Source organism: Stegodyphus dumicola, chromosome 4 (genome assembly GCF_044657685.1).
Source record: "Stegodyphus dumicola isolate Sdum_Otavi_A_Nest chromosome 4, ASM4465768v1".
Classification (NCBI taxonomy): domain Eukaryota; kingdom Metazoa; phylum Arthropoda; class Arachnida; order Araneae; family Eresidae; genus Stegodyphus; species Stegodyphus dumicola.
Window position 1 is genome coordinate 77,800,728 of NC_140771.1, and position 14,332 is coordinate 77,815,059.

The 14,332-nt window shown below is 31.9% G+C and overlaps 1 protein-coding gene across 2 annotated transcripts in view; it reads left to right on the top strand.

The window, feature by feature from the left end:
- The window catches only part of LOC118194039 (phosphatidylcholine:ceramide cholinephosphotransferase 1-like), a 140,708-nt gene that overhangs the window by 91,984 nt on the left and 34,392 nt on the right, over positions 1-14,332 (top strand). For both annotated transcript variants that reach the window (XM_035365222.2, XM_035365223.2), the window contains exon 2: positions 7,600-8,181. In XM_035365222.2, coding sequence (XP_035221113.1) covers positions 7,709-8,181 — 473 coding nt within the window. In that variant the 5' untranslated portion in view covers positions 7,600-7,708. The remainder of the gene's footprint in view (positions 1-7,599; positions 8,182-14,332) is intronic.

The window sequence follows — 14,332 nt, forward strand, 5'->3', positions numbered from 1 at the left end:
TCTCCGAAAAAATATGGTCACCGTAATTATAGGTAACATATATATGAAAGTAATCGTAATGATTTAAATAAAATATTTACTTCGTTTTTATTCAGTGTATTATTATTAGACTATTTAAATGTTTTTACTTTTGAGTGGTTTTAGTTTTACTGGTGTATGTAATTGAACGTATCTTATATGCAAATCTCTCTTCCTCGTTGACACATAAATTCTGGTTATTTCCACTAAGTTCTCAAGTAGGTTGTATGGCCCGTTTTGAAAGATTTGGAAAAAGTGTGGTTCAGTATTTTAGTTCCAGTTAAAAGTCATTGTAGCCAGTGGAACTTCGTGCGATGTATTGCTACTTACGCATTATCGCAAACACCTTAGTAGAAGTCGCCAAATTTTCATTTATGTTAAATATCGATAATTTGGGAATGCTTTTTAAATAAAAGTAGCGAAAATCGCCATTTTGCACTTGATAAGTTGTTTTACCATTTCACTTGTAAAACTTCGCCAGATTGCGCCAAGGTTTATCGGTTAATACGCAAGTACCAGTGTATTTTTGAAGCTGGATTATCACAATTTTTACAGTTTTTTACAGTCTTATACAACCTACTTGTAGAATTTATCTGAGAAACTTGACTTGCACCAGCTGTAAACTAAAGGATACATGGGTAGTTAGTTGACCTATATTTTAGCTCAATGTGATTTGTTTAGTTCAATATTACATTGTCAGCTCTTCAATGAATTTTGATTATGGTGTGGAAGAAACTGATGACATATCCGAAAGTACTTACGTAAGGTCTGTTAATGCATTTTTCTTTGTTACAGAGTAGTTTGCAAGGACTTCGATTCGCGCCCCTTATAAGTAAAAACATTAATAATTCAAAGCGAAGTGTACCTTTATTTAATTGCGCTTGTGTGAGCAACTTATCTGGCGCCCTCAAAAAAATCGATGCGGCTGCCTGGCCTTGATTAGTGCCCTAGGTGCTACTTTGGTAGACGGTTGCACGGATTTTTGGCGATTTACGTTGGCGCAATTGTTGGCGCGATTTCTACAAACGTCAGCCATTTTGAAAAACGCTGTTTTTACGCATAGTAAAGTATTCGAAACTTAAAAAATAAATAAATAAATAAATATCGTTAGAAATAATGGATTAATTTTTTTGTTGAAAATGTCGTTTTTTAAGATGGCAGGCAAGTGTAAATAAATACATTTACTATGAGTATAAAATACTAAAGTAAGGTTATTATTACTTTCATATAGCAAAGAAGAGAATAAAAACACCGCTATAAAAACATTGTGCCAACGTTTAATTAGATTAAAATATTACTGAAATTGAATATCGAAATAAAAAACATCATCCAACATTTAAAAGAATTAGAATATTATTAAATTTAAATACTTTAAAATACGTTATATAGAATATAATATATATATATTATATAGAATAAATACATTTACTACGAGTATAAAATACTAAAGAAAGGTTAAATTATTACGTTCATATAGCATAGAAATAGAACAAAAATACCACTATAAAAACATTGCGCAAACGTTTAATTGGATTAAAATATTACGTAAATTGAATATCGAATTAAAAACCATCATACCAACGTTTAAAAGAATTAAAATATTACTTAAATACTTTAAAATAAATAAATAAGAACGCTTCGTACACTAGAGCTAAAATGACAGCAATTAGTTTATTGTCGGTAAAAAAGGAGGAATGTCTAATAATTTTCTTACCGTTACAGCGGTTATTTCTTCCAACATGGCCACAATATCATATACGGCCATCTCAGAATCGGCTCTTCTAACGGTCTTCATCTGTGATCTACATTTTCGCACTTCATTGAAGAAACAATTAGCGACGTTTCCTTCAAAAATTTAAAATAAATTTCCTCTGACCCTTGTAAGAATTTATAAATAAATCTTTGATTAGGAAAGCCAGGCTGGCGAAAATAAGGTCTCAAAGGACAATTTTTTGATTCCGAAACCAAAAATTCTTGGTACTTATCAAAAACAACATTCATCTTTGAAGGAGACATTTTTGAAGGAATTCGAAGATATGAATTAAATTTTAAAATGGCGAGGTAATGCACAAATTTTCAGCAACCTATCAGGGAGCTGATTACAGCTCATTAATGCACAAATATTCTAAAACCAATCAGAGAGCTGATTACATCACGCCTAGAATTAAAATTATTTAAATAATCATACATAATAAAATCATTTTAAAAAAGAAATGCAAAATTAAATTGTATTTTAATATTTAACAGCCATAAATAATGTTTAAAACATTAGATTAAATTTATAGATATTAAAACCAATTACTTTTAAAGTAAGGTGACGTCACTGATTACATCATTCACAGCATAAAATTTCATAAAATATGATAAAAAATAAAATTTTTATTTCAAATAAAAATGCAAAATTAAATTGATTTTTAATATTTAGAAGCCATAAATAATATTTAAAACACGGAATTTATGCATAATAACACTCATTATTTTTTAAATAAAATGTCAACAAAGTATCGGTTACCATAAATAACTTATCCAGCAATGGGTTTACCATAAGTCGTATTACTCGCCAAAAGAAAAATTGCCAAAAACTTGCCAAAATCCGTGCAACCGTCTACCAAAGTAGCACCGTGCCCTACATATGTGTAGTTTCGCCATTGCGAAAGCAGTTTCCCGCAGAAAGTTCTCCACGAATGCATCCCTCCCCTTAGGCAGATAACCCTTAAGGCTTTGCCGTAATCACATAAACCAAACCAAACCAAACCAAACCAAACCAAACCTTTCTGAGTTGATTTCCAAGGCGGGGTGCAGTATGCCCCGTGATGGAGGTTGTGCTAGAACAACAGTAGTACGACGAAGCAAAACCTGTAAATCCGTAGACTGAAGTTCTGGTGCTCCGCCCATTAGTCCTTGTTAGTCACTGATGACTGACTGGCTTGACTCCTAACGTGTTAATAACGAATTGTGTTATGTAACTGTGTTGAGTGAAATGTTTTGAAAAAATCGCATGTTGAATAAAACTGATACTTGTGTTATGCGAGTTTTAGAAAAAATTGTATCTTGCTCTTACTGGTATACGGGCTATTACGCATACATTTCCTCGTGGGAGGCACAAATTTCAGTTAACTGCAGGGACTAAAACTGAGAATTTCTGCTATTATTTGTAAATAAATAAATAACTAGTCGTAAAGTATCCAATAAAAAATTTCACCAAAATGCAATCAAATCAAATCTTGCACCGTTTACCTTTGCTTTGTTCGATTATGGAATTTGTTTTTCAGAGTCCAGCAAGTATCACTTGGGGATACATTTAGTTCGCATAGTTCTGGATGAAACGTCTGATAATATTCAGTCATTGTAAATTGTCGTTATATGAAACCATTCAAAATCTCTGGCCTAGACTTCAAAAAACTGAAGCTTTTTGTCATTTGTTTCTTTTTAAAATCCGTTTATCTTAAAGTGCAAGACATTTCCTCGAAACATACTGTTATCCTAAAAAAAAGAATGTCATGTGATGATACGCATGAGGTATTTTTAGGACTAGGGAAGCACCTAAGCGAGAATTAAAATGCAGTTCCTTCCTCCGAAACTTTTGCTTATTGCACCAAATTTTCCGTCTTGGGGTTATTTCGAAATCGCACGTAAATCCGCGGCCACTTTTGTCTGTTAGTATCAGAATATCAGCAGCGTGGGTTTTTAGACTCAAAGAAAGCTGTGACCTTTCGGTTTGTTTTAAGAACCGGGCTATTTTTGTTGTGATGCAATGTATTTTTGTTGTACCGACGCGCTAATGTTAAGACAAAAATAGGAACCACCTGAAGCGCGTGTATGTGCGCTGTAAACAGCATTTCGTGAGGCCATCCTTAGTAGTTAGATGTTTTTAAGCTATTGTCTTTTGAAATAAACATATCGATAAGGTATCTATAATCATAAATAAAATTTTTTAGATAAGATTGGTCTATTATTGATAATATTAGATATATAGAGAAGTGTTTATTTTTTTAATCTCCCAAGCCTATTTTTAAGACTGTTTGAATAACAACAGGGAATTTAAGGTAACTGTTTTTAATTATTAATTTAGCCATGTATTTAATTAAAAGGTACTACCTGATTTTTCACGGCCTCCGCGATAAATTGCCATATTATGTAAAAAAACGGCAGCCAAACTAAGTGCAACCCATAAACGTTCTCACTTTCGATTTCTGTTTGCCGAATTTAACGAATAAATGTTAACAAATGTTCAAGGCAATAATATACCTGAAATAAATAACAAATACAATAACAAATAACTGAAATAAACGCAGTAATATAATCGAAATTGACGAGAGTTTTTTTTTTTTTTTTTTTTTTCGCGTAGCGAAAAGACAACCCTGGCAAGGTACTTACAACAGTGGATATTCAGTGGGTTATGCCGTGAAACCCCCCTTTTATGCCTGCCAATAGCAAAATTTTTATGCCGCACTTTCTCTCCTCATTTAGTAGTCCTCCGCAGACTCCAGCTCAGTCGGACGGACGACACCAAGGGAAGAGGATACGCTCTGCAGAAGTTAACTAACGCTCTTCGAATTGAATGGTGCCTACAACATTTAGATGTAGCTACATCTCTACTAATTCAAGCCCAAGTTATGCCTTCTTTAATGCCACAATTGCTAAATTGCTTCTTCATGTTAATACTACTTATTGCTATAATTGCTTCACGGAAACTCATGCTATAATTGCTACTTCTTCAATCTTCGCTATAACGGACTTTCATATTTTTGGACTTTAAATTATGCTATGCGAAGGAAAAGATATTCACAACACTCTACGTTACTATATACAGGGTAGGGAAGGTTTTCAGGAATCTGCTGCATGATTTCGTCACTTAAGAGATGCCGTGAAAGTGGCGAGTGCTTTCTTGTTCAGCCTCCTAATCGCGAATCAAGCACACTGATATCAACGAGTGTAGACCACGTAATGGATGGATAGACAAAAATGTTTAGGTCTTTGGCTAGCCTAATAAAACAGACGAGATTGAAAACGTGGGTTATAGCCATTTAAACTGTGAATCACACATTCGGGAGATCAGCTTGGCGATAATCTTGGCGCCGTTTTGATACTGTGAGGCCATGAAAATCCAATAGTCCCAATTAATACTGCAAGCTCCCTTTAGCAATAATTTGATATCATAAATCAGCAAAAATTCATAATTCATTTTTGTGTAATAATATATATTTTGTGGATAGCAGTAATTAAAATTAATGCTAATTTTGGTACTAAAAATGTAGTATAAAATATGGGGTGAGATTTCAAGAAAAAGGAGTATGAGATTTATGCCGAGTGCCTGTAGGAAAATATGGAATAGATTTTTACGGCAGCATTTGATTCATTGTGTCATCTTCATGAACTAACCCAATGATACCTTAGTAATTTGGTCTGAAGATTTCTCGATACTTCCTGATTATCCATGCCCCCATGAAATATTTCTAACTCATTAGAGGGACTTCATTTATTGGTGAAAAGCATTAGTTTGACTAGCTTTTTATGTTTGTAGAAATTATTTTCGGTATTTTTCTGTTATCGGAAATGGATTCAGAAATGCATACCTGTAAATGCATACATACATGCAAATGTGTGTGGACATGAACTGTGTAATACTATATTTTGTCATACAATTCTCAGATGTTAATAGAATAGTGACAAACTTTGTTATCAGACTTTGAGTTCTGGTAATGTACTCTTAAAATTTTTTTATTATGTATTCCTTAGGGGTTTATGACTGTATTATGAGCACTGCTGGTCTACAGCATTGTAGTACTCATAAAATTAATGAAAACAATGTGTGTTATGCTTCAGGAATGTATAAATGTTGTGCAAACTCTAATAATGACTACCTTTAGTATTTTTAAGAATTTCAACATTGTTATTGAACATCAGCTCTGTAATATGACACCTCGTTAGAAGACCTGGTACTTATGTATCAATGCAACCACCTTGGCACAATTTTACAATTTTTTACAGATGAAAAGGTAAAAGTTGCGTAGTGTTTGTGTGTTGGCAGTTTTGTGACATTTTTTAAAAGTAATCCCAAACTATCAATATTTATTGTAAGTGAACAAATATTATGTACACATCAAAAGAAAACACTCTTCAAGAAATTAAAATATGAATTTTAATTAAACAAAATATAATCAAATAAAAAATAATAAAATGCCTGTTAATGTTTTTCACAAAATTCTTTTAGTACTCTTCTTTTCCTTCATCTACATAGCAATCTGTTTTCACACACACACACACACACACACACACACACACACAAAAAAAAAAAAAAAAAAGGGGGGGAGAGAAAGAAAGAAAGCTTTCAGATTTTATATTACACCCAAAGGGCTTTTTTTAACATTTTGTGTGTTGCCTTTATTAAACACCATGCTCTTCGCATTTAAACCATAAAATCAATTCAACAGCAATATCACAAATTAAGAAACCTTGTGCATAAAATATCCATGCGCGAAGGTACACGAGATGTTAATGTTAATAAAAAGTTTATAAGTTTTACAAAATATGAAATAGATAATGAAAAAATTCCAAATTTGGGCTTCCCAGATGCCCAAATTTCAATGGAGGACTACGTTATTCAAAATTTGATGTCTTTATGTACCGTTGTTTTTTCACAATGCGAGAAACATGCAAACATTCATGCAGATTCTTCATTATTTAATTTCTTTAAATATAATGCAGGGTTGTAATATTTGTATTCTGCAGAAATTTTATCGCAGTTTCTTCCATTGCTAGCAAATTCCGCAAGCAATATAAAAAAACTCGGAGGTAGAAAAGTATTACAGTTTGTATATAAAAACCTTTGAAACTTAGAACAATTTTAAAGGGATTCAGACTTTTATAGTGTGCCAATGCAAAATGGCAAAACGAAATTAATAGCCCGTCTGAGCTAATGCTACTTTGGGCTTCAAACTCGACATTGTGCACCACCTGTCTACTGAGTGCATCTTATTATTATTCCCCTTAGCTATTTTGTGGCAAAAAAACAGTTTCTGCAGAAATTTTATCGCAGTTTCTTCCATTGCTGGCAAATTCCGCAAGCAATATCAGAAAACTCGGAGGCAGAAAAGTATCACAGTTTCTATATAAAACTTCTGAAACTTAGAATTCAACAAAAAGTTTGCATGCAAAAATGGGTATTTCCTTATTATAACAGCCCCTGAAACTTAATCACTAATTAACCAAGATGTAACATGTGGCAAAATATCTCGATTGATTAGCGATTCAATCTTAGATGGCACTATAATAAGGAAGTATCCAGGAATGGTGTGATATTACTTAACTGAAGAATTGTTAGGAGCATGGTTACCTGAAGAATGTTTATACACATGGTTGCTAGCACTTTGCATATTCTGAAAATTGGGTGACTTCTACTAAGGTGGTTACGATAATCCATGAGTACTGAGGATCAAAGTCATTTAGAAGTTTGCATGGTCATCTTAAGGAGATTTTATTCAATAATTATGTGACAACAGAAAGAATTCTTATGTTTGAAACTTTTTGAAGCTGAGAAGATTATACAATGCTAAACTTTTAACTCATTTTTTATTTCAGGGACCCACAATGTAAAATGGCAGGTACAATTTCGAAGTTTATGTTCTACTGGAATTCCTCATCTCCAGGGTATTCTGTGATACCTCTTGTTTTGAAGGGTTAGCTAGATATGTCTTCCAACGCTAGTGCGGAAGAGCAACCTCTGTTGACTGGCAGCAATATGGGTAAAGGACTGAGCTGGGAAAAGCAAGACCACAGGGACCATGTGGCAGACATGCATATTCATGTAGATAGTCTACACAATGGACTTAGTAGGCGTGATAAAAATGGCGAAGCCCATGGCTCTCAGGATGGCACAGTCAAAATTAATCTTCCTCCTCCAGAAAGAGAAGAACCTCGCTTTCCTCCAGAAAAATGGAAGACTTTTTTAAGTTTTGTTTATCTGACTCTCAACATGGCCTGGACATTGACTGTTTTGTCTATTGTGCATGAGCGAATGCCAGACAGGACCAAGTATCCTCCTCTTCCAGACATATTTTTTGATGTTTTCCCCCCAGTTGACTGGGCGTTAGATGTATCTGAATTTATAATCATTGTCTCCGTGTGGTTAACTGTACTTATGATAATCATGCACAAACATAGGTAAGTATTTTTTTAAGCTCTAGCAATATATCACTTTAATTTGTTGTTACTGTTGTTATCCAACTGAGTTTAAAATATGGAATTTTAAATATCCAACTGAAAACAATCAGCACCACTTTAGGTGTTGATTGTTTTCAGTTAGCAGATTTTGGGTCCTTGCAAAATAAAGTTTTGCTGTGCCAGAACTGATTAGTTTCATATGCAGACAGTTTAGCGAAATAAATGCACAGCTCCATCTTGAATAAATATGTGTAAAAGTGGCTTTAATTTCCGGTGAAATAATTGCAACCACTTTGGCACAGTTTGACGTTTTTTTGAAGAAAAAGAATGGTAATTTAAATTTGGAGAATGTTATGTATTTCATATCATGAATGTTGTTAGGCACATTCGATTTTTATCCTGGAAAACAATTTATAAAACTACTTGCAAATGGCATCTCCCGCATGTAATCATTCCAGTCTACTACTGTCTTGCTGGCCATTTCTATTATTCCTTTTAGAGATTTTGCAGCAAAAAACAGTTCCTGCAGAATTTTACCACAATTTTTTCAATTGCTGGCATATTCCACAAGCAATATCTGAAAACTGAGTTGAAGGGGGGGGGAAATATCGCAATTTGTGTATAAAAACCTCTGGAGCTGCTGCAGTGAATAGCGGGCCACTGTTCTTGAATCAGTTACTGTTTCGAATGCTGATGTGTTCATTATACATTTTCACTTTGCATTTCTAAAAAGGCGGTTCTCCAAAATACATCATTATCAAATGCAAATCTGAGCATTCCTCTATTTGTATGCAAAAGATTATATTTCTGCAAAAATTTCACAGAACTTCCTTCATTTGTAAGCAGATTCCACCAAGTGCATATTTAAAATTCAGCTGAAGACCAAAAATATCACAATATGCCTAATACAACCAAAACAGCATGTATGAAAATGGCAGAGTGTCTTATTAAAACTTACAAATATCAGTATGGTCACCTCAAAAATTGTTATTGCACATGGTTGCCACAGTTCGGCAATTTTTAACTTTTTGAAACTAATGATGCTAAGCTGTACTCTGAAGATTTCATTTAATTTTTTTTAATTACATATATGTATCTATCATAAATCATCAAAAACATAAATCATTGTTTTGAGAATATGTTTTTAAAATTTTGGCTGAGTAATGATTTCATATTATTTATTCTTTTATATACATCTTCCACATTTGCCATAGTGAGAGACTATCTGATTATGCAATTAGGTGAATGGCAAAAAAATGCAGGTTCATGATTTTAGCAGGCTGTTAGGCAAGTAGTTTTTTTAGAAATGAATTTCGTTCATTAGAATGTTTAACATGTTGGTCTGATTATTTTTTAAATTATTTTTATTGTGTACTATTCTAGGTTTTCCAGCTGTAAGGCAAATGTATTTCTGTATAAGCTATTTCTGGTTTGTTTGAATTTTGAAAATGTTTAATTTATGTTTACTGGGTACTTTTTGATTAACTGCACTGAATGAAAAGTCACCATTTCACTAAAAACTTTGTGAATTGATGAGGAAAAGGCCTTGCTCAGTTAACTATAAAGCTCTTAGTTACGATTCTGTTCATAAATAATTATAAAAAGAAACAATAACAATATATCCAAATAACATAAAATAATAAAAATAATAAATGTTTTGAAATAAAGCAGAAATTCATGTGGTCGATATTCACGTTTTTTACAATCAATAATATTTTGCAAAATAAGTAAAATTTGATGTTAATCCACATGCATAGTATGGTATACCTTGGCTATTATCCAGTGTATACTTGACAAAACGGCAGTTTTACATTATGTTGAAACTAAAGACGTGTAGATAATCAGAAAGTATCTTTTATTGTTAAGATAGAAAATTTGCTGAAACCTATAACTGTGAAATTAGTATAAAATACTTTTCTGAAATAGGAGTGTCTTAAGTGTGTATTTATTTTTCATTATATTTTCAGAAATGCTGCTGTATGCGTTATTTTTTAAGAAATTTTTCTTTCCATTTTTATCCAATACTAGTTTTTGTGACTTTTATTTTGAAATTTAAGACTCTTTCCTTTTTTTGAGGCAGTGCAAAAATATCTTTAGAAACCTGTCTTTATTTATATATATATAAAGTCATTAGAATTATATGAACATCTTCCTAAATGAAAGGAAGCAAAGCATGGGTAATTTTGCACTAGTTGTTCCCTCGTTAAATTAACTACTGCAGTAGTTTCTGATAACATTTGAAATTTACACAGTATAAATTGATTAAATTTGCTAGTTTAAAGACAATTAGCCATTAAAATAAGTGCTTACTTATAATAGGAAGTATTAATTTTTTAGCAGAAGTTGCAAAAATCAATGTGTATCATATTGTTAAAATATGAAACTGCTTTATGACTTTTGATAATATGCAGATTAATTAGCCCCCATCAAAAAAAGATGCTGTTGTAAACAAATATTTGAAAATGAGAGAAATAAAATGATAAGAAGTTAGTAAACTTTTTATAAATAATTATTTTTTTGGTTCAGTTTCATTTGTTTTTATGGCAAAGCACTCGAGGGCTGTCTGCCTAAAGAGATGGATGCCTTTGGGGAGCACTTTCTAAAGGAAACTGTCTTGTATACACATTGCACATGGGAAAGCCCACAAAAACGTTCGTGCAGTATATAATTTTCTGATTTTCATGTGACATTATTAATAATCCATAAGAAAATGAACATTAAAAAATTTTTCTACAACAGTAAATAAAGGGTTATGCGGACCAGATTCAGAAATGTATGTATATGTTCATGTATGCATGTATATGTTACCGGCAAAGTATAAAATAAGGCAATGTATGAAACAATTCGTATTTCACACATTTCCTAGGCATTCTATAGAATGCCAAATGACAAACTGTCAAAGTATAAAAAGCATTTCCGATTCGTTTCGAAGAACCGAAAATAATTACCAGAAGTTAATAAATGATGTAAAAAGGTCAAAATGACTACTAAGAAGGAACCACGGGACTACTGGCCACAGAATCGCTAGGTTGTGATTTTTGTGGAAAACAAAAGTACATTCATTTATACTGTTGAAGAAAGCTTCAGTGCTATGCAGTATTGCATCATGGACGGCGAGTTGTTTTCCGTATTTCATGAAAACTCATTTGAGTACTGCACAGGAACGAGAACTTTCAACCAGTTACAAAAACGTTACACGTAATGATATTGAACTGCAACAACCACCTTTGTGAGCCCTGCCAGAAAAAACAAAAAGGTATTAGGGCCCTGGTGTGAAACTTAAGATTGTTTCGGAATTTAACTTCTGTTGTCAGGTAGATCTTGCCGATTTCCAGTCTCAGCCAGATAGAAAATCCAAATTTATTACGCCATATCAAGATCACCTCACTATCTTTTTTTTACATATTTCGAAGAAAAATTTTTTAATGGCACTCTTTCATTATTTTTTTAAATAACATTTATATTTTAGAAGAATGAACATCTTTTAAATAATAACCTTATTGTAACCTTTTTTTCATACTTAAGAGCATTTATCATTTTACAGAATGCCTAAGTATTGTATACAATGCCTAGATAAAATATGTAATAATTCTCTTATTTCATACTTTGCCTAAAATAGTCCGACATTATATACAGTGCTTAGGCATTCTAAAAAATGCCGGCGTTTCATACTTTGCAGGTAATATACTATATATATATAATGTGTGTGTGAGTGCATATACGTGCACATATGAAACAAATCTAGGAATTTTTATTTGGATTTTTCATAATGGTCTGCGAAGTATTGATTCATGTTTGTTGTCATTGCAATAAATGTGTGTAATACAGTTTTTCAATTGCAGGCAGTCAACAATAAATCTGATATTCCTGTAAATGATAGGAATTATAAAAAAGGTCTATATTAAGCTAAAAATATATACATGTAACTATTTGTGAAGTACTATTTCATGTTTATTGCCATAATAACTAACATATCTGAATTTTATTATTTCCTGCCAACCTATTTACGTAGATAAGAGAAGTAATGTTTTCAATCCAAAATCTGATAGTGGGTTTTAGTAAATAAGCATGAGTTAGGGTCATCACAACATGCTTTTACTGTTTTAACATCAGTATCTGTCTGTATATGTGTGACTATTTTTGCATACACAAGAACTTTTATAACAGTCTTCATAAAATTTCTGTTTCCCATATTTAAAGCCATATAAAGAATTGATTAGATTTGGGATAAAATTGGACAAGAGCAAGTGATACTTTAACATAACCTATAACAGTTTTGCAGGAATCAACATCGTTGCATATATTAACCATAACGTATTGTTGCATCTGAAGGAGCCTTATGATATCTAAATATCTCCAAAGATATAAACGCAGATCTAAACGAGTTCAGATTTTGTTGGTACTATAGAAATAACATAGAAAAAAACTAAATTATGGCATTATTTCAAAGTATTTATTTTATATATGTTATAAATATGTAAGTTTCTTTAATTAAAAACCAATTATGTGTTATTCAGCTGCTCAGTAAAGTAGATATTAATAAATAAAGCAAACTTTTGTGCTGATAAAAATTTAGAAAAACGAGTTTTACACAAGGCCATTTATACCTTATGAAATGTAATCCAAAATTTTTTAGACGTATTTATTGAAACAACAAAATAGACTTTGTTTGTGAAGTAATCAACTGGAAGTGATACTTTAAAATTTGTTGCTACTTAAAACATGAAATTGATGGGAAGTCATGTGTTGGCCACATAAGCTTCTTCTCCCCTCTCCCTTTTTGTGTGTTAATAATTCAAATGTAGTTATTATATAATTTTCACTGTTCAAAACAAATACTTTTCAAGTATTTCATCTTTAAATATGGGATATTCTTAGGCATGTTGAATTCATTTATTTCATGGTATAATTTTAAACACGCATCTCTTATCTTATTACATTAGCAATTATTTTTTCCATGATCTTTCTAACTTTGAAGATATCGCACATAATACAAAATTTATTGCTTACTTTTGTATCTCCAAATAATAGTATTAAATTTGACTTTCTCTGAGTCACTTGCCTTGCTTGGAATTTTAACCCCTCCCCTTTTTTAACATTGCTTTTATAAACTGAAAAGGGTGACTTCATATCTAAAGTATTATCTTTGCATAATTTAGTTAATATGTATGGAATGCAGTAACGTAAATTATCACAGCAGCAAGCATATAAAGACTTTCAAGAACTCTTGGTTCTCGTAAAGTATGAATGAGAAGCATTTGTAGTTCCTCTTATTTTTAAAGCCAGTGGTAGAATGAGTTATCCTATGTTCTAAATCCTCAAAGCAGAATATTTTTCATTGTTCTGCTATTAGAACTTGAATTGCTTGTGAAGGTACCAAGTGGGTTCTCAATTGCATGCTGTCCCGCATTGTTCTGCTACAGCAGAGTTCATACGATTCATAAGAGTCCTTAAGTTTTTTGGAATCGATTTTTGGTCCTTAAAAGTCCTTAATTTCGGCCAAAATCGTCAGAAGGTCCTTAATTTTAATCATCTGAAATTTCTGACTGTTTTTACAACTGCCATTTTGAGTGTGAATTAGCATTTTGGAGGAATATGTTTGGCAATTCTCTGACAATTATCATTGTCTTTTGAATGGGTGAATGCGTGCATGGGTTATAATTTGTTCCTATTTCTAATAATAAAGGGTGGGATAGAGTTTCTGACCAAGTGTTGAAACATAAAGCATTCAAAATTATTTCATTTTTTCTAGTGAAGGGCTCTTAAACAACTTTCTGCTTTTGGCGATGGGAATTCTTTTATTAAATTCCTCTAAATTTGGAAACTTATCAATATTTTGCCGATTTTAAGATCAGTTTCTATAGAAATTTTAATTCCGAGATCTGGGAATTTTTCGATGATTTTTTTAAAACATTGTAAGTTTCATTAAAATAATGGTAATATATTGTAATTACATTTAAGAAATAACATTAAAATAAAACATTCTTATTTTTTGCTGTCGTGTTATAAAGTTCCATTTTGGTCACTTTTTGTACGATATTTTGAATCTGAAAAATAAGCAAGGTATAATGCTATAAAGCACAATTTACAAAACGGTTCTTAGCAAAAGCAAAATAGCTATGTAATTAATTAAAAATTTCTCCATACTAAG